At 46.0% G+C, this 26,301-nt stretch overlaps 1 protein-coding gene across 3 annotated transcripts in view; it reads right to left on the bottom strand.

The window, feature by feature from the left end:
• LOC138529961 (urokinase plasminogen activator surface receptor-like) overlaps positions 1–26,301 on the bottom strand; it is a 133,452-nt gene that overhangs the window by 64,350 nt on the left and 42,801 nt on the right. For all 3 annotated transcript variants that reach the window (XM_069640873.1, XM_069640874.1, XM_069640872.1), the window contains one exon: positions 6,210–6,359. In XM_069640873.1, the coding sequence (XP_069496974.1) occupies positions 6,210–6,359 (150 nt within the window). The remainder of the gene's footprint in view (positions 1–6,209; positions 6,360–26,301) is intronic.

The following is a 26,301-nucleotide window of genomic DNA, read 5'->3' as shown; positions in this document are numbered from 1 at the left end:
GAATGAGGAATCAATCTCCCATCTAATCTCGGAATGTTCTTCTCTGCTCGAATTAAGGATAAAACACTTTCTTACGTTTTTCAAACATAGAGTATTACTTACTAAAGAACAATTATGGTATGAGATATTCAATACATCAAAAGATTCACTAATCATAGCCACTGTTCATTACCTTGATGAATCTTAATCTAGGCATTTTTAACTTTCTTTTATCAAACTATGGTTTTCTGATGGCCTATACTGTTTTAAATCCATAATGTGTTATTTTGCTATGTTCTTTATGAAAATGTATGTTTTAATGTATTTGCCTATGTCATAAAACGTGTAACTTTGATATGACAGATTGAAAAAGTTGAATTTCAACTAAACCTATTTAAAAATAAAAAATAAAAAAAACGCCTTTGCAGAAGGCAGCAGGCCAGTTTATCAGAGGGTGCACCTGAAGATCCCCATTTCCGCTCTGCCACCCAGCACTTGTATTTTAGATTAGCTAGATCAGAGTCGTACCAAGAGTTGCACTTTTTGGGAGGCTTTAGTCGGACCCTCATGATAGGGGCAAGGATGTTGAGAGTGTTTGTGATGAAGAGGTGAAAGTTGGAGAGGGCTGTATCAGGGTGGGAGTCAGCTGAAAGAGTAGGTGGAGGGGAGTAGGTGGAGGCAAAGGCATCTACTGACCCATTTTTCATGGGTCAGAAGACCTTCTAGGTGGGAGGCAATGCAGGGTGTGCCAGTGCTAAAGGAGAAGAGTGCTTTAGGTGAGAGGAAAGAAGAGAATGATCTGTCCATGAGAGTGGAGTAGTGAGAGGGAAAGAGAGAGGGATGTCTGTTGAGATGAAAGCATCCAGGGTGTAGCCAGCAATATGTGTCAGCCCAGAGGGTAGAATGGAGAGAGAGTGCGAGTCACATAGGTTGCAGAAAGCTCCTGAAGAGTCAGGAGAGTCAAGATGGATGTTGAGATCCCCCAGTAGGAGAAGTTGGGAGGCAGAGGACAAGAGAGGGGATGCCAGGTCAGCCCATTCTGAGAGGAAGAGGGTTGGATGGCACGGCGGCCTATAGAAGGTGGAAAGAGTAAGAGAGGAGACAAGGGAGAGAGAGAAAGCCTGCAGACCAGGCATTCGAAGGAGGAATAGGCCTGAGTGGGAATGGTAGAAACAGAGATCCACTCAGGATATATCAGAGCAACTCCGCCTCCTGGCCTGGTGAGCCTGGGCTCAGAGGGGATCTTGTAGCCTTCAGGGAGAAGTGTGAGCAAGAACATCAAGGTCCAGGTGTTCAAGGAGGTGGCAGATGTCAGAGGAGTGCTTGACTGCGGAGCGATAGTTAAGAGTGGCAACCTGAAGGAGAGTTCAATTTTTGAGAGACTTACGGGGGGGTGCAGAGGACGGAGGTCCTAACCGTAAGCATCACGTGTGCCAAAGAGGTAGAGGTAATAGAAGGCAGAGGGGCTGAAAGTATAGAAGGCAAGGGAGCCAGGATAGTAGTAGAAGGCTAGGGAGCCAGTGAAGGAGGGGCTGCTGGGGTCAGGGGAGCCCCAGATACATCTGCAGTGTGAGGCAAGGGCACCAGCTAGGGAGAGGCTGACAAGGTCAGTGCTGAGTGTGTGGGCAAGGGAGCCTGGATAGTAGGAGAAGTCAAAGGAGCTGTAGTGAGAGAGGAAGTGTGGAAATGTGTAGGCAAGGAAACGCAGGAGGCCGTAAGTGCAGTTGGCAAGGCAGCCCGTGAGGAAGAAGGTAGAAAGTTGATAAGGCAAGGGAGGATCCTATCAAAAAGAAGGAGATTGGGTTGAGGCCCGTGTACCAAGATGGTACCATTTCGATAGACATTAATGATGACCCTGGAAGTTGAGGAGGAGGCAAGAAGGACCTCCCAGCGGGTGCCACCATTGATGTGTGAGGAAGAGTAGGGAGAGAGCAGAGCGACCATATGAAGAGTCCATGGGTTGGGGGAAGGAACGACGAAGAGGATGTCGGTGAGAGTCTCTCTGGCAGAAGCGCTGACGTAGGTGTCAGCGATAGAAAGGTCTGGGTTGGAGCCAAGTGTGTCCTTCTTAAGTTTCTTCCTGCCAAATTTGGTGAGCAGTGAATCGTAGGAGATAGAGAAGCAGTTGGAGAAGATGGGAGAGATGGAGAGTGCCATGAGGGTGCACCGGACATGTTGCACTTAACCTGGATGATCAGCTGGGCACACGGGAGGGGTGAGTTCACAGGAGGACACACACGACAAGGAAACACTATAGGGGTGGAGAGAAAAAGTGGGAGCACACGAGTGAGGAGAGGGTACCATGGGGGAGGGGAGAGGGAACAGAACAGAGAGCAAGGGAGTATGTAAGATTTTAGCTAGCAGGACAAAACTAACACAATGAGAGTACATCTCATTTCGATTTTTAAACAAACAGTCACAATCAATGCATGGGGAAAACACACCTAAGTTCAATTTTTTAACAGTCACAATCAATGCATGGGGAAAAACACACCTACATTCAATTTTATTTCCAAACAGTCAAAATAAACAAACAGCCACAATCAATGCAAGGGGAAAAACACACCTAAATTCGATTTTTAAGCAACAGTCACAGTAAATGCAAGGGGAAAACGCACCTAAATTCGTTTTTTTGAGCAACAGTCACAATCAATGCAAGGGGAAAACACAGGTAAATTCAATTTTTGAGCAACAGTCACAATCAATGGATAGGGAAAACACACCAAAATCGATTTTTAAACAAACAGTCACAATCAATGCATGGGCAAACACACCTAAATTAGATTTTTAGGCACACAGTCACAATCAATGCAAGAGGAAAAAACACATCTAAATTAGATTTTTGAGCAAGAGTCACAATCAATCGATGGGGAAAACACACCTAAATTTGATTTTTAAGCAAACTGTCACAATCAATGAAATGCGAAAAACACACCTAAATTCGATTTTTGACCAACAGTCACAATTAATGCAAGGGGAAAACACACCTTCATTCGATTTTTAAACAGTCACAATCAATGGATGGGAAAAACATACCTAAATTTGATTACAAAAAAAAAACACAGTCACAATCAATGTGAGGGGAAAAACACACCTAAATTCGATTTTTGAGCAACAGTCACAGTAAATGCAAAGGGAAAATGCACAGTAATTCGTTTTTTTGAGCAACAGTCACAATCAATGCAAGGGGAAAACACACGTAAATTCAATTTTTTAGCAACAGTCACAATCAATGGATGGGGAAAACACACCTAAATTCGATTTTTAAGCAAACAGTCACAACCAATGCAAGGCGAAAAACACACCTAAATTTGATTTTTGAGCAAGAGTCACAATCAATGGATGGGGAAAACACACCTAAATTAGATTTTTAGCAAACAGTCACAATCAATGCAAGGGGACAAATCACACCTAAATTCAATTTTTGAGCAACCGTCACAATGCATCAAGGAAACACACCTAAATTCAATATTTATGAGCAACAGTCACAATCAATGCATGGGTGAAACACACCTACATTCGATTTCTTCGAGCAACAGTCACAATCATTGCGTGGGGACAACACACCTAAAGACAAATATGCTAACACAGGTATTACAGGCAGCAGCCACAAAATGTGGCAATGTGGAGGGAGAACTGTTGGAGAAGGAATCAAAATAAGATGGAAAAATCTTCATAGTGAGGGTAGATTAGTCAGAAGAAATGAGGCAGTGAGAAATGTTTGGAAGGCAAAGGGTATGGGTCCAAGAGAGATGCGACAGGCCAATGTGAACAACCTGTACTCACGTGATGGCTGGTGGGATACCACAGTTCATGGCAGCTGGGATGCAGCTCCAAGTAAAGGCCATGTCTTAGCCTGCACTAACAAGAAGGATGTGCCCACTTGCCCCAGCCAGGCCCGACAGGCACAGACAGGGCCTTACTGTGTGGGCCTTATTGGTGTGGGGCTGGTTAACGCCTGCTGGTGTCTTGTGATTGGAGATAAGGACCAGCCTGCCCAATCAGATGGCTAGCAGGCTCAGGAAAGCCATCTATGTTTGTCGACTACATACTGAATTTGATGTTGGTGAGGGGAAATGTTCACCATGTGTGCTTCATTATGCTGTTTGGTTAAATATTGCATGATACATTTTTTGTGTCCGGGTTCACTTTTTTTTAAACAAAAAGAGGTACAGAGGTGGGCGTATTTGTGGCCCCAAGTTATGCTATCTGGTTTATGTGCGTGTGGTCTCAAGTTGAGCCATGGTGAACAAGATGAAATACTGATGATTTGTGAAAGGAAGCATAAACTATTAGTGTGGTTTATCCTCCAATATGGTATTCTTTCCATTTGGAAATGGACAAAGTAGACATTACACATACTTTCACATTGGATAAATAACACACAACACCATTATGTTTGTGATGAAAGTATATGTGTTTTTGTACACAAAGGTGCATCTTTGACACATTCAGGAAGATGACAGATACAGTCCACTACTAGACTGTGAGCTCCTAAGGCACATCTGAGATGAGATCTCAAGAATTAATCCATAGACTGAAAAACAGAGATTATTCTGAACAGTTATTAAAAGCGACTTGCAGAAAGCAGCGGCCGAGGAGATAGAACAACATTATTCGACTATATATACATATGCCCTAAGCAAGGGAGAGCAGCACACAATGGATCTATGAATCCAGTATACTGCTGCAAGTTGCTTTTCCATATATGGCCTCTATATGTATCATGAATGACAAGAGCCACCTATAGTGTGCCAAGTAAGATGACAGATAAGCATACAACTAAAGCATTTTATGAATGATGAATTTCCATCTGAATACCTTTTATGTTTTCTTTTAGATGTATACTTAAGCATCAGTTATATTTTTCATTAATTAAACCATCACAAAAGTGATGAAGTACAGATGGTTACATATTGCTTGGGACCACAAGACACATAATGCTGCAAACCCCTGGTGAACTCCAACAACTCCCAGCACCACCTTTCATGCTATAGAGTGAAACAAGCAAACCTTGTATTGTGACATTGATTGTATGTGATGATTGCGAAAAGCTCCTTTTCACAACTCCCATTGCGCTTTCATTTTTGCACAATGAGAGTTGTAAAAAGGATCTCCTTTTTGCATCCTCTCACTCCTGCCCACCCCCATCCTCAAAGAGGACACCCACAGAACCCCTGTCCATATTACGCGCCTACCATCCCTAACACACCACTCTACCTCTCGGCTCACCTCTGTCCTTATATGGGAACACTCCCGGAACCTCTGCCATTCCATCCCTTCCTAACCCATTCCTTCCTCATCCCCTACTTCACACCACTCAATACATGTGTAATGTTTAATTTGAAATGCAGGAGGTACACCGTTGCAGTATGCATACCCATTTGAAGAAGGGCTTGTGCCCAAAACACATATATCATACATGCAGCGCGACATCACAGGTTACGTCACACTGAAAACATCAATTCCGGTTGACTTGATCCAAGAACATATTCTGTTTTTAAATAATGTTTGTTTTGTGGCAATGGATAGAATGTGGAATCGCAAAAGAAATGGAACATCGAGATGTCGATGAGCTACTAGACTAAAGATTAAAACACAATATTGATGTGAGGAAGAGTGACCATTGAATAATCTTCTGTACAGGCAAACCATAGGGTGGTGAATTGATGCAGGAAAGAGTGGTGTCTCATCCAGAAACAATGACCAAAGCAGATAGCACTGTTGCACCCACCCCAGTAGGTGCTCCAATATTACTCATCACAAAATATGCCATGGCTGTACTCATCCTAGAAGATGATGTGGTTGTACTCCCATGGTAGATGCTCTGGTTTTACTCATCATAGAAGATGCTATGGTTGTACTCACCCTAGTAGATGGCCCTTTTGTACTCCCATATTAGATGCTCTAGTTATGCGCACATTGCTAGATGCTTCGGTTGTACTCACCATGGTAAATGCTATGGTTGTACTCACCATAATGGATGTCCAGTGGTGCTCATCATATTAGCGCCATATCCGTACTCATATAGTAGAAGGCACAGATATATTCATCCTAGTAAACGCCATGGCTGTACTCACAATAATAGATGTCCAGGTTGAACTTATCATAGCAGATGGTGCGGTTGTGCTTACCATAGTAGATGCCACCGTGACATCAGTCATAATAAATGTAACTCTTGAAGTCACCATTCTAGATGCCACTGTTATAGTCGCTATAGCTGCACTCACCATAGTAGATGCCACGGTTGCATTGGTTGCTGGTGCAGCAGGTGTTGCTGGTGTACATAGCTCTGGTTCCCAGGTTCACATAAGCACTCTCGTTGCATGCCAGTCCTTGGGAGCACCCCTTGATCAGCAGGTCAGTGGTTACTCCATTTTCTGCACAGAGACAAGTCAGTCAGCATCACTTGGAGTGGCCCAATTATACATACACTTGCCAGCCACCAATACATGCGTGGCCCTGAAGAAAGTGGGAAATAATCTGTAACCACTGAAACCGGTCAGCCAACACGTGATCCCCTTTGCATAAAAAAGATAGCATCAAGAGGCATTTTTTGACAAAAATAAATATTTGTGTTACATCTGCTCATTTTTCTTTCACTGGTAGTTAGAAAGTGGGCTCTGAGTGTTAAACTACACCGGACAAGAAAATCTGGCTGTAGAACCATCCTGTGCAACACCAACCAAGGACAACTGTATTCTTCTTTATCCTAGTCATTTTTAATTAGGAGCCAATTAGGCCCCGATTTTGTTTTTGTTTTTATAAAAAAGTGTGATGTTGCAGAACAAAGGAAAACATTAAAGCATGCAAAATTCCATTTGCGAAGCAGATCATACACACTAATCAAGTGCTCTTGAGTAATTTGAAAGAAAAACGTGTGAACGTCCTGATAACTACCTAGACATAGGGCAAGCTTTTCTCATCGACTATCCCCTCACCCTAGATAAGCGATCCACCAGCACTGGCTAGGGTTAGAAAAACAATAGGGCTCAGTTAGATGTGTTAGAGGGCAAGCTAGAGTTAGGCTACAGTAAGGGTAGAAATTGTGAAATATACTAATATGTATACTAATATGTATATGTGTGTTCTCATTGTGTGACAACGTAATCTGGGGGCAACGACAGGTGTTGATCCCTATTAGTCCCTTGATTGTGTTACTGTCAATATATTCACCAAACCAGGTGGACATCCCCTCTCACCCAGCTTGGCCCACAGACGAGCCCGATTTACCTTATCAAAAGCCTGGGAGATATCAAGGAATGCCTAATACAGTATCTTCATTTGCTGTTTAGCCTGAATCTGCAACAAATTAATTACAAAGGTATTGTGAATAGTGCTTAATCTTGGACGAAAGCCAGACTGAAATTCATCCAGGCTACGTCAGCAGCCCATGTGCATAGCCACTTCAAAATCATGGCCCTAAATCTTGATTGATGCATCCAGAAGGGAGACAGGCCTATAATTTAATGGACCCGACCTGTCTCAATAATTGCTCTCCCGCACGAAGTTGAAAGGATATTTGATCTCAGGATCGCCTGGAATAAGACAAATAAAAAAGAGGCCCAGCGATTCAAGTTAGACCTTAAAATCGTTTGCCAGGCCATCTGGGCCGTGTGCATTCGAAGCCTTACTTTCATTTATTAGTTCCCTAATCTCCCATTGGTCTACCTCCTCTTGATCTGACCATGGAGATTCATGCAAAGGATCCCTTCTTCCTTAGTTTCATTATACAAAGCTGAAAAATGAGCTTCCCAGCTTTCAGAAGCATTTGGGTGGCATCGCAAAGAACATTGATCTACTGGCTCCTTGATCAATCTCCAGAAAGAGGAGTTATTTTTCTGCATAATCGAGGAGAGCATTGCTAAAGCTTCAGCCAAATACAAACTATGAATTGTGTATACCTGTGTTCTCAGAATATATTGACAGCCCTGCACTCACAAACAAAGATGAGGGTACGATCGGACTAAAAGGGAAACTACACCAGATGGATGAAAGGTTTTTGTGGTTTACGCCAAGGGTGTGTTTTGGCGCCATTTTTATTTAACCAGTGTATTAATGATTTTGGGACAGTTTTTTCTCAAATAAGAAATTGTGTGCATAAAGTAGGAGACCTGCCAATAATTATTTTTTTGCATATGCAGATGACATTGTTTCATTTGATTTGACCCCTATCGGCCTATAAAAGACCTTGACAGCTACAAATGAGTATTTCACATCCATATATTTGCAATTGAAAGTGAATATGATAAATAACAGAAAAAATCGAAATCAACCTATAACTGGTATATAGAACAGATGCGCGTGGAGATGGTTCAGACATTTAAATATCTGGGGGTAGAGATTAATACAAAAGGAACAAAACAAATGGACTTAGAACAGATACTAAAGAAAGCACTAATGAATAGGTCTGAGATAGCGGTATTTGATAGGAAATTTGGTAGGTACTCGGCAGCTCCAATGGTTACATGTTACCACCAAAAATTGGTTCCGGGACAACTTTATGGGGTGGAATCTGGTTTATTGGCCAATGATTGGGGAAGGGTTGAGTCAGTGATATGGAAGAGGTTGCTTCTTCTTCCAAAAGGGACCCCTATGCCAGTAATTAGGCAAGAGATGGGGTTGGTGTCCATGCAGGCCTGTGCGGATGGAAGAGGATGCAACTTCTGAGTTCACATTTACAACCACCTGAAAATTGTATATTAGCAGAGTTACGATGTGCAATGCTGAATCATTAATGCAAAGTTTTAACAGAGTGGTTGCAGGTCTCCATGAGGCTTTTGAACGAATATGGGTGGTACTTGCAGGAGCTTATGGCACGGTCATATAATATCAAGAAAATTATCTTTGACATAGATTGGATAAAGAATAGAGTGAGGGGGACGGAATATCATCCATTCCAAAGCTTATAAATGAAATAAGAGCGTACAATTACTTGTGTCCATATCTTAAATTGCACCCTTCTAGGAGGTAGAGGATGGAAAAGATGCGATTTAAATTGAATGTATTGCCTACCATGGAAGTCGTGGGAGCTGGACAATGAATTGCGGGTTCTCTGTGAAATTGTAGACAATGCTTTTGCTGTGTCGAAACGTTGCGCCATCTCGTGACGGAGTGTATTGCTTTGGCTGAGTTTCGTTCACATTTTATTGGTCGCTTTTTCTGTGATAAAGATATGTTTAATACCGATTGGTTTTGGGCAAAGATTCTAAATAGTTATGAGGCGTCTTTGAACATAGCGGTTCAAACATTTTTACACCTGTATTGTGGAAAATGAAGGGTCTTTCTTTTTTTTGCTTTTAAATCCTTTTTTAAATCTTTTTTAAAAGTGTGATTTTAATCGGTAATATGGTTGATTTGTGTGAATATGATAATGAAATGATTTGATGTACAAAGCGATGAATTTTTTTATGTAATGATTATTTGTTCTCATTTTTGTAAAGGTTATTTTGTTTAACCATACACAAATAAATAAATACAAATAAACAAATAAACTATATGAGAGAAAAGCTTTCTGCCCTTTTGAGTTATGCCTGTTAATACAGGCCTGTGTTGGCCTTGAAAAGAGGCCAGTTCCAACCGGCAACATTGCCCAAAGTGAAACTACATTGCCAGATCACGAGGCCCGGTATGGCGGAGATGCTTGTCCAAAGCCTGGAACCACTCCTGTCTGAGTGGTACTTTACTGCTATTGCCTACAAAACGTGATATCCACCTCTGACAAAACTGATTAAGGACACAGGAAAATGCTACTTTGAAGCTCCTGTGTCACAGACCGGAAGAAGGACACCAACAGTCTGTACTTCTGGGGATATGGATACTCCATTGGTCACAAGCAGCCTGAACCCTTTGACTGAAAGGTCTAAGACTCGCCTATTACAGAGTTCAGATGCTGCTGTAGGCCATCCATTTGTGTATCGTGAGAATCTTGCTTCAAGAGTGTGTCTTAGCACTGGGAAATATGCACCCACAATCCACCAGTCGCTGCAAGATACATTAGCAGCAAAATAAAAAGAAAAAAACTAGAGGTTAGAATCCCACGCCTCTCCTCCATGACAAAGTCTACCACATTCATTTGCTTTGTCTCTGTGCTGTTCTTATAGTTGCAGTAGCAACACCTTTGTAGTAGACACTGTTTTGAGCTAGAACCCCTAGAAAATGAGCCTTCGAGATGGCTGGTTCCCTTCTGAAAACTTAGTTCTTACCGTACATCCGTTGTGTTTTGTAATTAAAGAATTATTCATAATATAAAATAATTTATTGACTGGACTTTTGTAAATTGACTACGGGTAAAATATTCTCCACTTTGGTATTAACCTTATAAGTGCCACGGGCCGTTTCTATCGGCCCAGGCATGCTAATCTAAGTGCTGGGCCGATAGCGTCGGCCGAATGATTCATCTCCAAATGGGAGGAGATTTCTGTTTTCCCCATCTCTCCTATCCAATGCAGAGCAGTTCAGCATACTTTATAACCCCACCCTCTACCACAATTTCACATAATATGTAATTGGGGGAGGGAAATGCAGGTGCAAAGAGCGCCTCATTCGAGCTGCTTCTGCCGTGATTAGAGAGAAGCACCACCCTTCAGTGGGAGTTGTATTTTACAGTTTCCTCGTCTCCTAAACCAATGTGTGACCCTCAAATACAAATACACGCCCCTTTGATTAATATTCTGTATTTGGGAGTGGGAGGTACAATTGTTCCAGCACTCCTCCAGGTCCCTGTGGACGCTACCATTTGTGTCAATTTTAAATGTGTCCCTGCAGATCAGGGCTATTGCAGCTCCACAACTGCAAAACCACAGACTCACTCAGAAAAAAATGTACATGTTCTGTGAAACTAATGACAACAACGAAAACCCTTGTTGGCTTCGCAGTCCTCTTTTTTTTTTTTTTTTGCTTCCCCCCGAAACGGGCCAGAGATAGTTTTGCCCTTTCACAGCCGCACCCCAGCCCCTCCCTTTCAGGCCTGCTTTCCTGCACGTGCACAGACTAAGACTGGAGCCGTTATTGTTTTTGCTGCGTGTGTACTGCCATCTCGTTATTTTACATGTTTAGGTAAGTGAGATTACTTATTCATTTATAATGTCATCAACGGCAAGTGATTTCACGCTTTCATCGATTCTGCAAATGCTGTCTGAGAATTGATATCTGAGTTATTTTCTCGCCGATTTCACTTCCCAGACTGCAGCATTTGCAGCTTTTTCATTTGATCCATGTGAACTTTGCTTTTCAATCTGAAAGGCAGGAACTGACCACTGCATCGTTCAAAGCTTCTGCTAATAACGTGTGCAGGCTGCAGCAGGACATTTAGGCACACGCCATGTTTGACTGTTTTTGCCAGTGCAAACCCTGACAACCTCCTGAGCAGGGGTGCAATACAAGTGCACTTGAGAGGTCAGTAGTATTTGGAAGGGACATGTATTTTGCAGTTTAAAAAAATAAATGTCGGAAATACATGTTGAGGTCCTCTCTGTTCTCGCTTCTATGTTGTGTGGGTGTCTCCCTGTTTATGGGGGTTTCTTATCCATTGCCCGGTGAGTGTCACTACCCTGTTTTTTTATAGCACCCCACATTTAAATTCAGGGATGTCCGTTTCAAGTGCACAGTACACGTGTGCCAGAGAAGATCTGTGCATTTTACGTTGGAAGTTGTTAGTTTCACCTGCCCGGGGATGAGCTTGCTTGTGCACGTGTTCCCTTTTCTCCTTCGAACAAACTGTGATGCTGCCAGTTAACAACACATTGCGATATCTAAAGCGGAAAGTGCTGCTGATGTTTGTGTCACACTTAGGATTTGATTTGTTTTCTTCAAAACGGGTCTAATTTGGTGCAAGGGCTATTTGGGAGCAGCCGCTAATTTCAGTATTGGACCGCTGCGCCAAAATAGCCGTCGCGCCAAATGAGCTGGGGCAAGATTTTTGTTGCCCCACTGTTGCCGTGCCGAAGGGGGCTTTGGGGACACAGCGGTGTGTCAAAATGGCCCGTACCTAAACGTGGTGCACTGTGAGCAGGCCCATGGAAAGAAAGCAACACAAGGCGCACTACAGATAAAGACTGCATTGATGTGCTGCTGGTTTGTCTGGATGCTGCAAATCTGTGCAACGACTGGCGAAGCATGATTTCTTTTCGTTTATTTTCACTTGCACACTACTTGATATCACTTAATATCTCACTGCAATGCAGGCTGCTTTCTAGAACCACCGTGCCCCTGCTACCATGATTTCTAAGAACACATATGGGCCTGATTCACAAAGCATTTGTCAATGGGATTGCACCACTATAAAACACTTCTGTGAATAAGGCCCAAACCTGTCTGAGTTTCTAATACCCCAATCAATGCTCTGCCCGTCTACCTACTCCTGCACCTCCCTATAAGCCTCTTACCGCCCTCCCCATGCCCTAACACTTTTCTATTAGCCGTTCACTGCCCACACCTGCCGCACAGCTTCCCATCAGGTCCTCGCTGCACCCACCTGTCGTAGCTCCTCTCTACAGTCACAAACTGCCCCACACCTCTCCATCAGCCCCTGACTTCCCTCATTTGCCCCAGCACCTCTGCATAAGCCTCTGACTGCCACCATTTGCCCCAGCACCTCCCTTACAGTCCCAAGCTGCCCCCCATCAGCCCCTGACTGCCCCCATTTCCCCCAGTACGTCTTTTTCAGTCCCTCGTTGCCCACACCTCTCCATCAGCCCCTGACTTCCCTAATTTGTCCTAGCACCTGTCCATCAGCCCCTGACTGCCCCCACCTACCCAGCACCTCTCCTTCAGTCGCAAGCTGCCCCAGCACCTCTCCATCAGATCCTGACTGTCACCATTTGCCCCAGCACCTCACCTTCAGTCCCAAGCTTCCCCACACCTCTCCATCAGTCCCTCGAGCCCCCATTTGGCGCCGCTCCTCTCCGTCCACCCCTCACCGCCCTTATACCGCTCCATCAGCCCCTCGCTGCTCCTCACAATGTCATCTACCCATCCCCCCTTGTCACCAGACCCTCCTTCTCCAGGTCACCCTCCCCCTATTCCCTGTATCCCTTTTTCCCTGTACCCCTTCTTCCTGTCACCTGCCTCTTCCCTCTTGTCTCCCTCTGTATCATCTGCCTTTTCTCCCATGTGTCAGCCTTCACTCACACCCATGTCATCAGCTCCTTATTCCCCTGTCACCTGCCACTTCTTCTCCATTTTCCTGTCACCTCTTTTTTTCGCTGTGTCTCAGCTTCTCCCCCACCCATGATACCTATCCCTTCTCCCCATGACTCCAGCTTCTTCTTTCCCAGTCTCTTCTCTCTCATGCCAGCATCCTTTCTCTCACCTGTGTCAGCTCTACTATTGATATGTGCCCATTCCCTTCTCCCATACACCCCTGCTGCTTCGTCCTCTGTCACCTGCCCCTTCTCCTCCCTGTCACCTTCCCCTTCTCCCTCTTATAACCTACCTTCCTTCCCCCATGCCATCTGCTCCATCACGGCCGTTACAAACAGCCTTTCACCCTACCCATGGCCTAAGCCCATGTCCCCATGTTATTTGCCAGCCCCTTCCTCACCATGTCACAAGCACACTGTTTTCCCATGCCTCTTCTGCCCATGTCACCAGCCCCTTCTGCCCCTGTCACCTGCCACATATTCAGCTTCTTGTCCCCTGTTCCTTTTCCCTTATGCCACAGCCTCTCATCCTGCCCATGTTACCTGTCCCTTTCCTCCCCATGTTCAACCTCTTTCTCACTTTCCCTTCTCCTCAGTGTCATATCCCTTCTCTCTGTGTCATTTTTGCCTCCTCTCCATGTCACCATCTTTCCACCATCTGTGTCACCTGTCCCTTATACCCCTGGTCCACCCCCCTTAAGCTTGTCCTTCATTGAAGTTCTGTTAAAAACAAGCATTGTCAAAGTCAACATGTTGGCTTGTGTATAAGTATTATGCATTTGCCAGGCACTGCCATTAGATGCCCTGATACTTGCACCATTTTGCACCTGCTACCATCAATGGTCAGTTAATTCCACTACTGCAGTGCCTTGCAAGTGCCATTCCCATTCCTACACAACAGCCCAAACTGTTGGCATTGCCAATGCTTGTTTGTTTCATTTTTGTTTGTAATACCCTTTAGGCTAGCATACGAGAGTGGTTTATAACCAGGTGTTCTTTCAAGATTGTAAAACAGTTATGACAATGGGTTATTGCTTGAAGAACACTTAGTGTAGTAGTACAATGCGGTGGGAAAGGGACTAATGTATTGTCAGCATTGCCAATTATATGATTTCTGATTCTCTCAGATGGTCCCTTTTGCTGCCTAGGAGTTCAACTGCATCACACCAGCGACCCATCCAAGTAACTGTATAGAGGCTGCTGGGATCCTGCCACTGACATCCTTTCATCAATGTGAGGTAGGTTTGTTAATGATTTGCCGATTTTTAAGCACTTGAATCATGGCACCTTTCTGTGAGTTATCCCCTGCCACGACCACATCAAATCCAAAACATGTCGCAAGGCAGTTTTTAATCATGGACTACTTGTTCTGCAAAACATTTCAGGAGGAGAGATGGAGGTAAACCCCTTCAAATGTTGGGAGCAGGGCTAACCTCAGAGACTGTGGGAGGAGGGGCAAACCTACTTGTGCAGGGGCATCTAACTTCTTGAAACATTCTAATGAGGCTATTCTGGTGAAGCTTTATGTTAAAAGCAATTAACTCTCTCAGTCATGACTGAATCCGGGTGGCTGCAGGAGTTAGCTGTGTTCTGACTTGTAGCCCCTACACCTACCCCTCTAATCACTCTCCTGACATGCAATCTTGACTGGGGGGCATGCATGCATGAGTTCAGAGGCATGCAACAGAGCGAGGGTTAGATAAACCTGCAAGGGTGGGTGATCAAAGCATGTGGCAGTGTGCAGGGGCTTATTGAAATCACATGGCAGTTCTGGGGGGGTATTTTAGAGGCTTCACCCAATCCTCTAAACCACTTACCTTTGTCTTGTCTCTCTTCCCGCAGTGAACAAGGATTCCCCCTATCTAAGTCCAAAGCCGGATGAGTGGAACACCCTGGGCAGGAGCCACTTGCAGCACCTCCATGGCCTTGAGAAGACTCCCTGGACCAGGAGTCCAAGTACAGCCAGGTAAGAGAGTACCCGAAAGACCAGTGTGGTGACTGCAGTGTGCCATGGAGAGTGGGGTGGAAGGTGGCAGCAGAGACCTGCTGTGGGTGGGGGGTATGCACCAGGTAGGCCGGTGCATGCATTAGGGTGATTGGGGGTGGGACAAACTGTGCTTTTGGATGTCATTCCCTGATCCACCTTCATTCGGGTGTGTCCTTGAGCAAGTGACATGTGTTAGGGAATTTTTACGGACGTGTAGCCTTCACAGGTGACCCTGGTGTAGGGGCATTTGTGAGGTAATGCTAGTATTTGATCCCACTCTGAGGACTTCAACCTCAGCAGTTACGAGGCTTTGAATGGTGGCACCCACCCATGTTTCATTTGGGGGAGCAGGCACCCCCAAATGTTTGTTTGGGATTTTTATTTTAACAGAGTCATGTGGCACCCTACATGAAGTGTTTCACTTCCAAGAACTGGGCCTTGTCAGGGTCGGTTTGGATTGCAGCATGCAGGGTTTGTTTTCTCATGTTCCTCACTATATCATAAGCACAACGTCATCTCTTCATGAGAACAGTGTCACATCATGTACACAATATTGGATCATTAGCGTACCATTGTTACACCATGAGTGCACCACCCCATGCACACAAAAAAAATAATGCCCAGTGTTTCTAAAAGCACGTAGTGCGAGGCCGTAGCGTGGTCTTTGCCGGGCCTCCCTGCTTCGTGGACTCACTTTTCCCCACCTCCCAAGCGCCCTGATTGGCTCTCTGCACCCTCATCAAGGACACCCCAGGGCAGCCCTCTGCCCGGCAGCCCTTGCGGCTAAGGGTCCCAAGGCAAAGGGCGGCAGCGACAGAGGTGGCTCCAAGAAGTGTCTGCAGGGGAAGCCAAGGAAGCCAGCAGCTAACAGACACCAACAAAAACTGTAAGTGTGGCATGGTGGGGGTGTAGAGCAATTACTCTACACCAGAAAGCCCCCGCCACTCTACCTTACCTTTCCCATAACATAGACTGCCATAGACTTAGCCCATGCATACTTAGAAAGTTGTGTGACCACCAGCCGGATATCAACCATGACAGTGTTTGAAATGTTGCCTTGCACTGCATCCTAACATACTAGTCAATATTAACAAGTGTCACGCCTGGAGGGAATTGTGGACGCTAGCCTGCGTCGCATCTAGATAGGTTTGTATATGTCGGCATCTGCCTACTTGGATGGAATTAGGAAGGCTTAGCATACACCACACTTGATAGAACTCCAATTGAAATGTTAGAAATGTGAATGTCGGCATGCGCCGCACTTAGTCAGAATTCCTAGCTCTGCCTCACATCTAGCTGGGATTATGAGTATTAGCAAGCAACATACTTAGAAGAAACTGTAAATGTTAGCATGTGCAACACTTAAACGTAATTCCTAACTTGGGCCTGCGTCGCATCTAGACAGGTTTGCGAATGTTAGCATATGCCACACCTAGATGGAACTCGAATGCTAGCATGTGCCACACTTAGAATTGAGAACATTAGCCTGCGTCGCATCTAGACAGGATTGTGAATGTTAGCATGTGCCACACTTAGAATTGAGAACATTAGCCTGCGCCGTATCTAGACAGGATTGTGAATGTTAGCATATGGCACACTTAGATGGAACTTGAATGTTAACATGTGCAACACTTAGAATTGAGAACATTAGCCTGCGTCGCATCTAGACAGGATTGTGAATGTTAGATGCCGCACCTAGATGGAACTTGAATCTTAGCATGTGCCACACTTAGAATTGAGAACATTGGCCTAGACGGATTTCCTAACTTCGCCCTGCGCCGCATCTAGATAATATTGTGAAGGTTGGCGAGTGCCACACCTAGACGGAATTATGAAGATTACCAAGCACACCACTTAAATGGAAATGAGAATGTTAGCATGTCCCACACTTGGATAGAGTTGTGAACATTGGCCTGTGCGGTACCTGAATAATATTGTGAAGATTGGTGAGTGCCACACTCAGACTGAATTGTGTAGGTCAGCGGGTGCTACACTTAGAAAGAACTGTGAATGCTTGCAGGTTAAATGTCAAATAACCCACTAACCAATATAAACTCAAACTCTCTGCATACTTAAAAAAACTCACACAACCATCTCTCGCACAACAAGCTGCACGCACTTCACCACACTCCAACAACACATAAGTCGCACCAACAGCACACGTGGACTGACACCGATCCAATACTTGCACCAAAGCTCAGCACCCGGTGTCTACCGAGTTGAAGCTGCCAACAGTACACCACTCGTCTCACTATCCTACTCCCTCTTCACCTTACTAACCCATCCCACCTTCTCATTTACAGATCCTCCAGAGCGCCTGGGGACCAATTCCGTTGGTGACGGTGCGCTATATAAGTACCGTTAACATAACATAACATGTTTTAGGCAGAGCTGAGTGTAACCAGTGCATGAATGTAGTGCTGCGGGCATTCTTTGTGGAGTTTGTAAGAATGATTTGACCTTCAACCTTGCAGGTTTGAAACCTGAGATCGAGTGTTTGATTCCTCATGTTTTTCAAGTTGAGTGTTACAACTGTATTTATGGGTGCAGCATTTGGTTGCCTGTGGCGCAGTGTGCAGTCAACTCATGTTTGGGTATACCATCCCTTTTAGGAAGGCAGACTAAAAACATAAAGCAAAGGATTGCCTTTGCTCAACCTCTCCCAATATTGGACGTTGTCAACCACTCAAACTTTATGTCATTACATGGTTGGGGTTCACAGATCGTCCTCACTGGGATTGCCTCCGTCCCGTTCGGCAGTCATCAACTCTTCCAGATAAGGAACATCTGTACACTGCACCAGCCAGTTGTGTCGTGGAGACATTGCGAGTGACCCTGGAGTAGGGGTCATGTGTGAGGGGATGCTAATATTTGAGCCAACTCACAGGACTTCAACCTCAGCAGTAACAGGGCTTAGAATGGTGGCACCCACCCATGTTTTCATTTGGCGGGGTGGGTTATGTACCTAAAGGTTAGCAGCATCAAGGACATTGCATGGGTAAAACACTGATTGTGCTCATTCAAATTAGGCTACCGAGCACTTACTGTAACGGTGTTGATGAAGGAAGCAATTTACCTTTTTATGGCTGGCTAGCAGCTTGCAACCTAAATGCTGGCATCCTGTTACTAAATTAAACGGGTGGACTAGAGGATCTTCTGGGAATACCCATGCTTTATTTGATCAATACATGGCATGCTACGGATCGTGGGATATTTCTATTTTTGTTGCATTTATGTTGCGGTTCTAAGAAGGATGAATGTGTCTAGGTCTTAAAAATACTTAGAGGTGGTCGTGGCTTATTACCTGTGCCAAGGCTGCTCCTCTCACTCCATCCACAACAATTCTCATTACTGGATTGGTCTTAAAGTGTCAGCTTATTAGACTGCGAATATCTTACAGGGTAGAGTTGTTTTGATGTCTGAGGGCAATCGGTGTATATACACTTTGCACACTTTCACACCTTTAAACACTTATGTATAGGCGTGTTATAAATGCCATATGATATCATACAATAACAAATATGCTGCTACTTTCAGGCTACCAGCCCCAGAAAGTGTATGTTGGTTTTTTTCACTTGATTATGAAAGCTATAGGTACTCAAGGGTACCTTTTGCACGCCCCATTTCCACTGTCTTCCATCAAGTGTATACTTGACACTTTGCAATATGCTTGTGCCTCCACCATCTATCCTTCTCCAAGTTAAGTCTGCCAAGTTTAATCGTGTACTGGAAGGTTTAAAATTACCAAGTGATTGGTGGCCTTTAGCTGTGTGTAGTGTAAGGTAATTGGAGATTTGAAGGTGCGTCAATTGTTTGGGGTGAAGTGAGGGTTTGGGAATAGTGAGGACTCCTTGTTGGTGTATATGCAATTGGTTGAACTGTTAGCCTGCTGAGTGTGGATAACTGAAATCAACTGAAGTGGGTGGGGGGAGGGATTGTGCCACTCTTGTAAGACTGACTTTTCTTCTCTCTATGTTTATGGAATTACTTCACCGAGAACGGTGGCTGCGGATGTCTACGCACACAACCAGATCAATTTGCAGGCAAGAGTTGAAGAGCATTGAAATCAACTCCCAGGTAAGTCGGTGACTAGATGGGTATACCTATGTTGTGGGCACCATGTGGTGACTTTTGATGCAGCATGGTATACTTACTGGGAATCCGAGTTTATTACCTGCACTCTTCTTGCTCTATGAATGTGATGAATGTTCTCCGGTTTGTCTGCTCGTTGTAAAATTATCATTTACATGAGGGCTTGCCACTAGAGTAGGACCATGCCGTTTGCATCTATCCATCCTGCCCATTGGAGCGCCTGATGGCACAGTGACTTCTCCCCACTTGCATTCCCCTGGGCATCTGGTTGATGGCAAAATCTCTGCAACCGTCTTTTATTTTCAGGTGGACTCGGGCATTGTCTTCTCTACACCCAACACAGTAGACCAGGGATTGCCACTAGATTAGGCCCATGCAGTTTGTGTCTATCCAACCTGCCCATCGGAGCAACTGACGGGCAGAGAGTTCTCCCACCTTGCGCTCCCCTGGGCAGCTGGTTGATGGCAAAATCTCTGCATCCGTCTTTTTTTTGCAGGTGGATCCGGGCATCGTCTTCTCTACACCCAACACAGTAGACCAGGGATTGCCACTATATTAGGGCATGCAGTTTGCGTCTATCCAACCTGCCCATCGGAGTGCCTGATGGGCAGAGAGTTCTCCCACGTTGCGCTCCCCTGGGCAGCTGGTTGACGGCAAAATCTCTGCATCCATCTTTTTTTTGCAGGTGGACCCAGGCATCGTCTTCTCTACACCCAACACAGTAGACCAGGGATTGCCACTAGATTAGGCCCATGCAGTTTGCGTCTATCCAACCTGCCCATCGGAGCACCTGACGGGCAGTGAGTTCTCCCGCCTTGCGCTCCCCTGGGCAGCTGGTTGACGGCAAAATCTTTGCATTCATCTTTTTTTTGCAGGTGGACCCAGGCATCGTCTTCTCTACACCCAACACAGTAGACCAGGGATTGCCACTATATTAGGCCATGCAGTTTGTGTCTATCCAACCTGCCCATCGGAGCACCTGACGGGCAGAGAGTTCTCCCACCTTGCGCTCCCCTGGGCAGCTGGTTGATGGCAAAATCTCTGCATCCGTCTTTTTTTTGCAGGTGGATCCGGGCATCGTCTTCTCTACACCCAACACAGTAGACCAGGGATCGCCACTAGATTAGGCCCATGCAGTTTGCGTCTATCCAACCTGCCCATCGGAGCACCTGACGGGCAGTGAGTTCTCCCGCCTTGCGCTCCCCTGGGCAGCTGGTTGATGGCAAAATCTCTGCATCCGTCTTTTTTTTGCAGGTGGATCAGGGCATCGTCTTCTCTACACCCAACACAGTAGACCAGGGATTGCCACTATATTAGGGCATGCAGTTTGTGTCTATCCAACCTGCCCATCGGAGCACCTGACGGGCAGAGAGTTCTCCCACCTTGCGCTCCCCTGGGCAGCTGGTTGATGGCAAAATCTCTGCATCCATCTTTTTTTTGCAGGTGGATCCGGGCATCGTCTTCTCTACACCCAACACAGTAGACCAGGGATCGCCACTAGATTAGGCCCATGCAGTTTGCGTCTATCCAACCTGCCCATCGGAGCACCTGACGGGCAGTGAGTTCTCCCGCCTTGCGCTCCCCTGGGCAGCTGGTTGATGGCAAAATCTCTGCATCCGTCTTTTTTTTGCAGGTGGATCCGGGCATCGTCTTCTCTACACCCAACACAGTAGACCAGGGATTGCCACTATATTAGGGCATGCAGTTTGCGTCTATCCAACCTGCCCATCGGAGTGCCTGATGGGCAGAGAGTTCTCCCACGTTGCGCTCCCCTGGGCAGCTGGTTGACGGCAAAATCTCTGCATCCGTCTTTTTTTTGCAGGTGGATCCGGGCATCGTCTTCTCTACACCCAACACAGTAGACCAGGGATTGCCACTATATTAGGCCATGCAGTTTGTGTCTATCCAACCTGCCCATCGGAGCACCTGACGGGCAGGGAGTTCTCCCACCTTGCGCTCCCCTGGGCAGCTGGTTGATGGCAAAATCTCTGCATCCGTCTTTTTTTTGCAGGTGGATCCGGGCATCGTCTTCTCTACACCCAACACAGTAGACCAGGGATTGCCACTAGATTAGGCCCATGCAGTTTGCGTCTATCCAACCTGCCCATCGGAGCACCTGACGGGCAGTGAGTTCTCCCGCCTTGCGCTCCCCTGGGCAGCTGGTTGATGGCAAAATCTCTGCATCCGTCTTTTTTTTGCAGGTGGATCAGGGCATCGTCTTCTCTACACCCAACACAGTAGACCAGGGATTGCCACTATATTAGGGCATGCAGTTTGTGTCTATCCAACCTGCCCATCGGAGCACCTGACGGGCAGAGAGTTCTCCCACCTTGCGCTCCCCTGGGCAGCTGGTTGATGGCAAAATCTCTGCATCCATCTTTTTTTTGCAGGTGGATCCGGGCATCGTCTTCTCTACACCCAACACAGTAGACCAGGGATCGCCACTAGATTAGGCCCATGCAGTTTGCGTCTATCCAACCTGCCCATCGGAGCACCTGACGGGCAGTGAGTTCTCCCGCCTTGCGCTCCCCTGGGCAGCTGGTTGATGGCAAAATCTCTGCATCCGTCTTTTTTTTGCAGGTGGATCCGGGCATCGTCTTCTCTACACCCAACACAGTAGACCAGGGATTGCCACTATATTAGGGCATGCAGTTTGCGTCCATCCAACCTGCCCATCGGAGTGCCTGATGGGCAGAGAGTTCTCCCACGTTGCGCCCCCCTGGGCAGCTGGTTGACGGCAAAATCTCTGCATCCGTCTTTTTTTTGCAGGTGGATCCGGGCATCGTCTTCTCTACACCCAACACAGTAGACCAGGGATCGCCACTAGATTAGGCCCATGCAGTTTGCGTCTATCCAACCTGCCCATCGGAGCACCTGACGGGCAGTGAGTTCTCCCGCCTTGCGCTCCCCTGGGCAGCTGGTTGACGGCAAAATCTCTGCATTCATCTTTTTTTTGCAGGTGGACCCAGGCATCGTCTTCTCTACACCCAACACAGTAGACCAGGGATTGCCACTAGATTAGGCCCATGCAGTTTGCATCTATCCAACCTGCCCCTCGGAGTGCCTGATGGGCAGAGAGTTCTCCCACTTTGCGCTCCCCTGGGCAGTTGGTTGACGGCAAAATCTCTGCATCTGTCTTTTTGCAGGTGGACTCGGGCATCGTCTTCTCTACACCCAACACAGTAGACCAGGGATTGCCACTAGATTAGGCCCATGCAGTTTGCATCTATCCAACCTGCCCATCGGAGCGCCTAATGGGGCAGTAAATTTGCTGCTTGCACTCCTGGGACAGCTGGTCCGCAGAAAAATTTTTGCAGCTGTTTTTCCCCTTGCAGGTAGAACCGGGCATCGTCTCCTCTACATCCAACACCACAGACCAGGGCTCACCACTACACTAGGCCTCTGCAGTATTTTAATTAATGCATTTCTAAATATATCTGTAATCTACTGGTTGCTCGCAGTAATCTTAGTTTGATTTTCAAAATCTATGTTTCAATTTGTAATTTCTTAAAATAGTTTGGTGCTGGTTTGAGGGAGGTGGGAGGGCATGCGTGAAGTGGGATGGCATGGGTGTGGGGAGTTGAGGGAGGTGGGTGGGAATGGGTGTGGGAGATTGATGGGTGTCTGAGGGCTAATTACTCAGTTTCTCACTTGTTTTACCATACACAATTACTTAACGTGTGCATACTCCTCTAGAGACTAGAACACCATATACAGTCACCCACTGGTCTTCCAATGTGCTGTGGTTAAGCTTCACAAAAGGATCTTTCCCTACTTTCACCCCATTTGATGAGTGTGATGGAAAGGCAGGGTGGTCTTCTGTAGAGAGTGTGTATTTATTTCATATAAACTGGGGTTGTTGGGTATGGTGTGTACAACACGTTCGCGGTCACCAAGCAGTCAATAGAGCACTATGAATTTGTGTACCATTTTAAACCACAGGTAAATATTGCGCTAAAAACCTCATCGCTTCCTAACCCATGTTCATTCCGAGACCAGCTCTTGAATCTTGCGTTCCGGCTTTTTCAAGCCTTTTTGTTTCTCTTGCTTCATGACCTGATTTCCGTCTAGGACCTGCTTCTGAATAATCCTTCCTGGCACTGGCAAACTCCCCTGAAGTCCTGTTTCTTTGTGACTTAGTTTCGCCTGTCTTCTGCTTTCAGATTGACTTCCCGACTAGTAACTTGGTATTGTATTTTGTTGTTTTCTCATGGATTGTGTGAACATCGCGATCTTCTATTGATAAGTTTGTGTGGTAGTAATTTAGTCTTATTGTGGGTGACGACCAATTCTTTGTGTGTTTTCCTTGCAGCATAGGAGTGAGCACTGCACCAACCAGCTCCTCCCCCTTTCCGACCTGAGACGCTGTGCTCTCAAGAGGAAAGTCACCCTGTTTTAGGAGACTTTACACTGTACTAGTTTGTGCGGCCTGACATGCTGCCAACACTATTGGTATTGGTTCTCTATTGCTCTGTTTTTGTTGTTGTAGGTAAATTAATATTTATATATATATATATATATATATATATATATATATATATATATATATATATATATATATATATATATATATATATAGCATCAAAGGAGCAAGTGCATACCTTTTTATTCTCGTTTATATTTTCTGTGGGCAAAATGTGCATAATGATCTTCCCAACATGTTTGGTCAATAAGATGCTTTAACTGTTGAAGTTAGAGAAGTGTAAATTACCTCCTTAGGGGGTTTTGCCCGCATCCGTGATCCCAGCTGTGTCTAAGATTGGCCAGCCACTCTCACAATGATTGTTTGTGGTGCTTAGGACAGAAATGGAATGCATTTAAAAGTATGAAATGTGTTTAAAATTAGGCGGTAACTAAGCCCAGAGCAGGGATCTGCAACATATTGCCTTGCAGATCTTACTTATCTTACTACAACTCCCATGATTCCTCACTGTAATCAATGCGTGTCATGGTGGAATTATGGTTGAAGGATTTTGCAGCCCACAAGATCTGCAGTTTAAAAATGTGTACTCCCCTGGAACCCTTTGTAATGACTGGTAGGGGGGTCTGTACTTCTGCTCTCTATATGGTAGAGGAGAGGCACAGAGGATCCCAGCCAAGATTCTCTATTATTGGTAAACGTGGTCGAGTAATCAAGGCCTAGCTTCTCAAGAGGTGATGCAGGCTGGTTCTTAAGTACAGTGTGCCCCAAGCCCCCACAAAGGAATGTCCACACACAGTTTTGGTTAGAACACAGTCTTTATATAATCAATATTCAAGGTTATGTACACTTCTCACAATAACTCACTTTGTACTCAGGAAAATCAACAATGGCAAATATATACAATTCTAAAGTGGTACCACCCTTTGTATTAGATCTCATTAAAGTGCATCAACAAAACTGTAACAATGTCACACAGATCAATAATAGTGAAACCAGCAATAGAGAGGAAGGAAAGCAAGATGGTTGAAACAATAGGCAGAATACTGGCCCCTAACACTAGACACAGTTCTGTGTGGAAATCCCCCCACCTGGGCAACCTGTAAAATAAAGATATAACACAAGCCCAGTTCATATATTGTTCTATAAGTCTTATTTCCTTCTATAATGTTTTTACCCCCCCCCCCCAATGTACCTTTGTGGAGTAGAGTTCTTCAAAGAGGCGTCGACAGATCCTGCTTGAGTGACTCCCTTTAAAGCAGGAGCCACGGATCGTTGAGAGGCGTCGAGCGGCGTAGAGGAACTCGGCGTTCGGCGTCGGGAATCGACAGTCCGGCAGTGAACGGGGTAGAACAGCGTAGATGAGGCAGCAGCTTCGATCCGAGCGGTGCTCGTCGACAACGGAGCGTTGGCGTGCTGCAAGGAAGAGGCTTGCGGGGCACCTCGGTGACAATAGTTCTGGACCGCAAGAGTGTGAAGACCCCTTCAACCGAGGAGCAGGAGCTCCCTGTCCAGGCCGAGCCACTGCAGGAGCAGGGGGCACCTTTCCTTCAGGCCGCTCGACCTGCGCCGAATTTTCACAGCAACGCGCTGGCCTGAGCGCCCACACACGGCGAATCCATCCCACGAGCGCCGGAGCCTCCATAAATGAAGCTGCACCGACGCTCAGAGATGGAAACAGGCTGCCGTGCCTGAAATAGCGGGAATCGCTATTTTTGCACCTGTCCCCCACCCAGGTACATCACGGCCCACCACATTCAAAGATGGCCGCCCGTCCCTTTGTTGCTCACCAGAGAGCCTAACCAGGCCCACATCAGCCACATGCTGCAGCTGATTGGCCGGCAATACCCTTAACCCCCTGATTGGTAGCCGGCAGGCGGAGCTGGCCCACTCCATCCAAGGCCCACGACTGCAAGGCCATTTCCTGTTTCTTGCCTGTTGCTTGCCGGAGCTGCCGTCTGCCAGTCCCCCTGGCCCTCACAGGCAGGCAAGCCACACGGTGTAAGCGCAACGTGACCTCGCTTCGAGGCCACTACCTGGTAAGCAATTCTCCAGCACTCCCACGGCACCCTTATTCCCCTTACTCACTTATTGCTCATGTGACTCCTCATCGTTGAACTTACTCACCTACCCACCAACCTGCGAGCACCAGAGCTGTTCCTTAATGCTAGTGACCCGCATACTGTATTAGTGCCATATGCCCAATGTTGAATCTAGTATTCGTGCCATATGCCCAATGTTGAACCTAGGTACCACTGCCCTACCTGCATACTGTATTTGTGCCATATGCCTAATGTGGAATCTAGGTACCACTGCCCTACCTGCATACTGTATTTGTGCCATATGCCCAATGTGGAATCTAGTATTCGTGCCATTTGCCCAATGTTGAACCTAGCTACCACTGCCCTACCTGCATACTGTATTTGTGCCATATGCCTAATGTGGAATCTAGGTACCACTGCCCTACCTGCATACTGTATTTGTGCCATATGCCTAATGTGGAATCTAGGTACCACTGCCCTACCTGCATACTGTATTTGTGCCATATGCCCAATGTGGAATCTAGTATTCGTGCCATTTGCCCAATGTTGAACCTAGCTACCACTGCCCTACCTGCATACTGTATTTGTGCCATATGCCTAATGTGGAATCTAGGTACCACTGCCCTACCTGCATACTGT

This window comes from Ambystoma mexicanum, chromosome 1q, assembly GCF_040938575.1.
Source record: "Ambystoma mexicanum isolate Mex_15411 chromosome 1q, UKY_AmexF1_1, whole genome shotgun sequence".
Classification (NCBI taxonomy): Eukaryota; Metazoa; Chordata; class Amphibia; order Caudata; family Ambystomatidae; genus Ambystoma; species Ambystoma mexicanum.
This window is presented reverse-complemented; position numbering and strand designations above follow the sequence as displayed.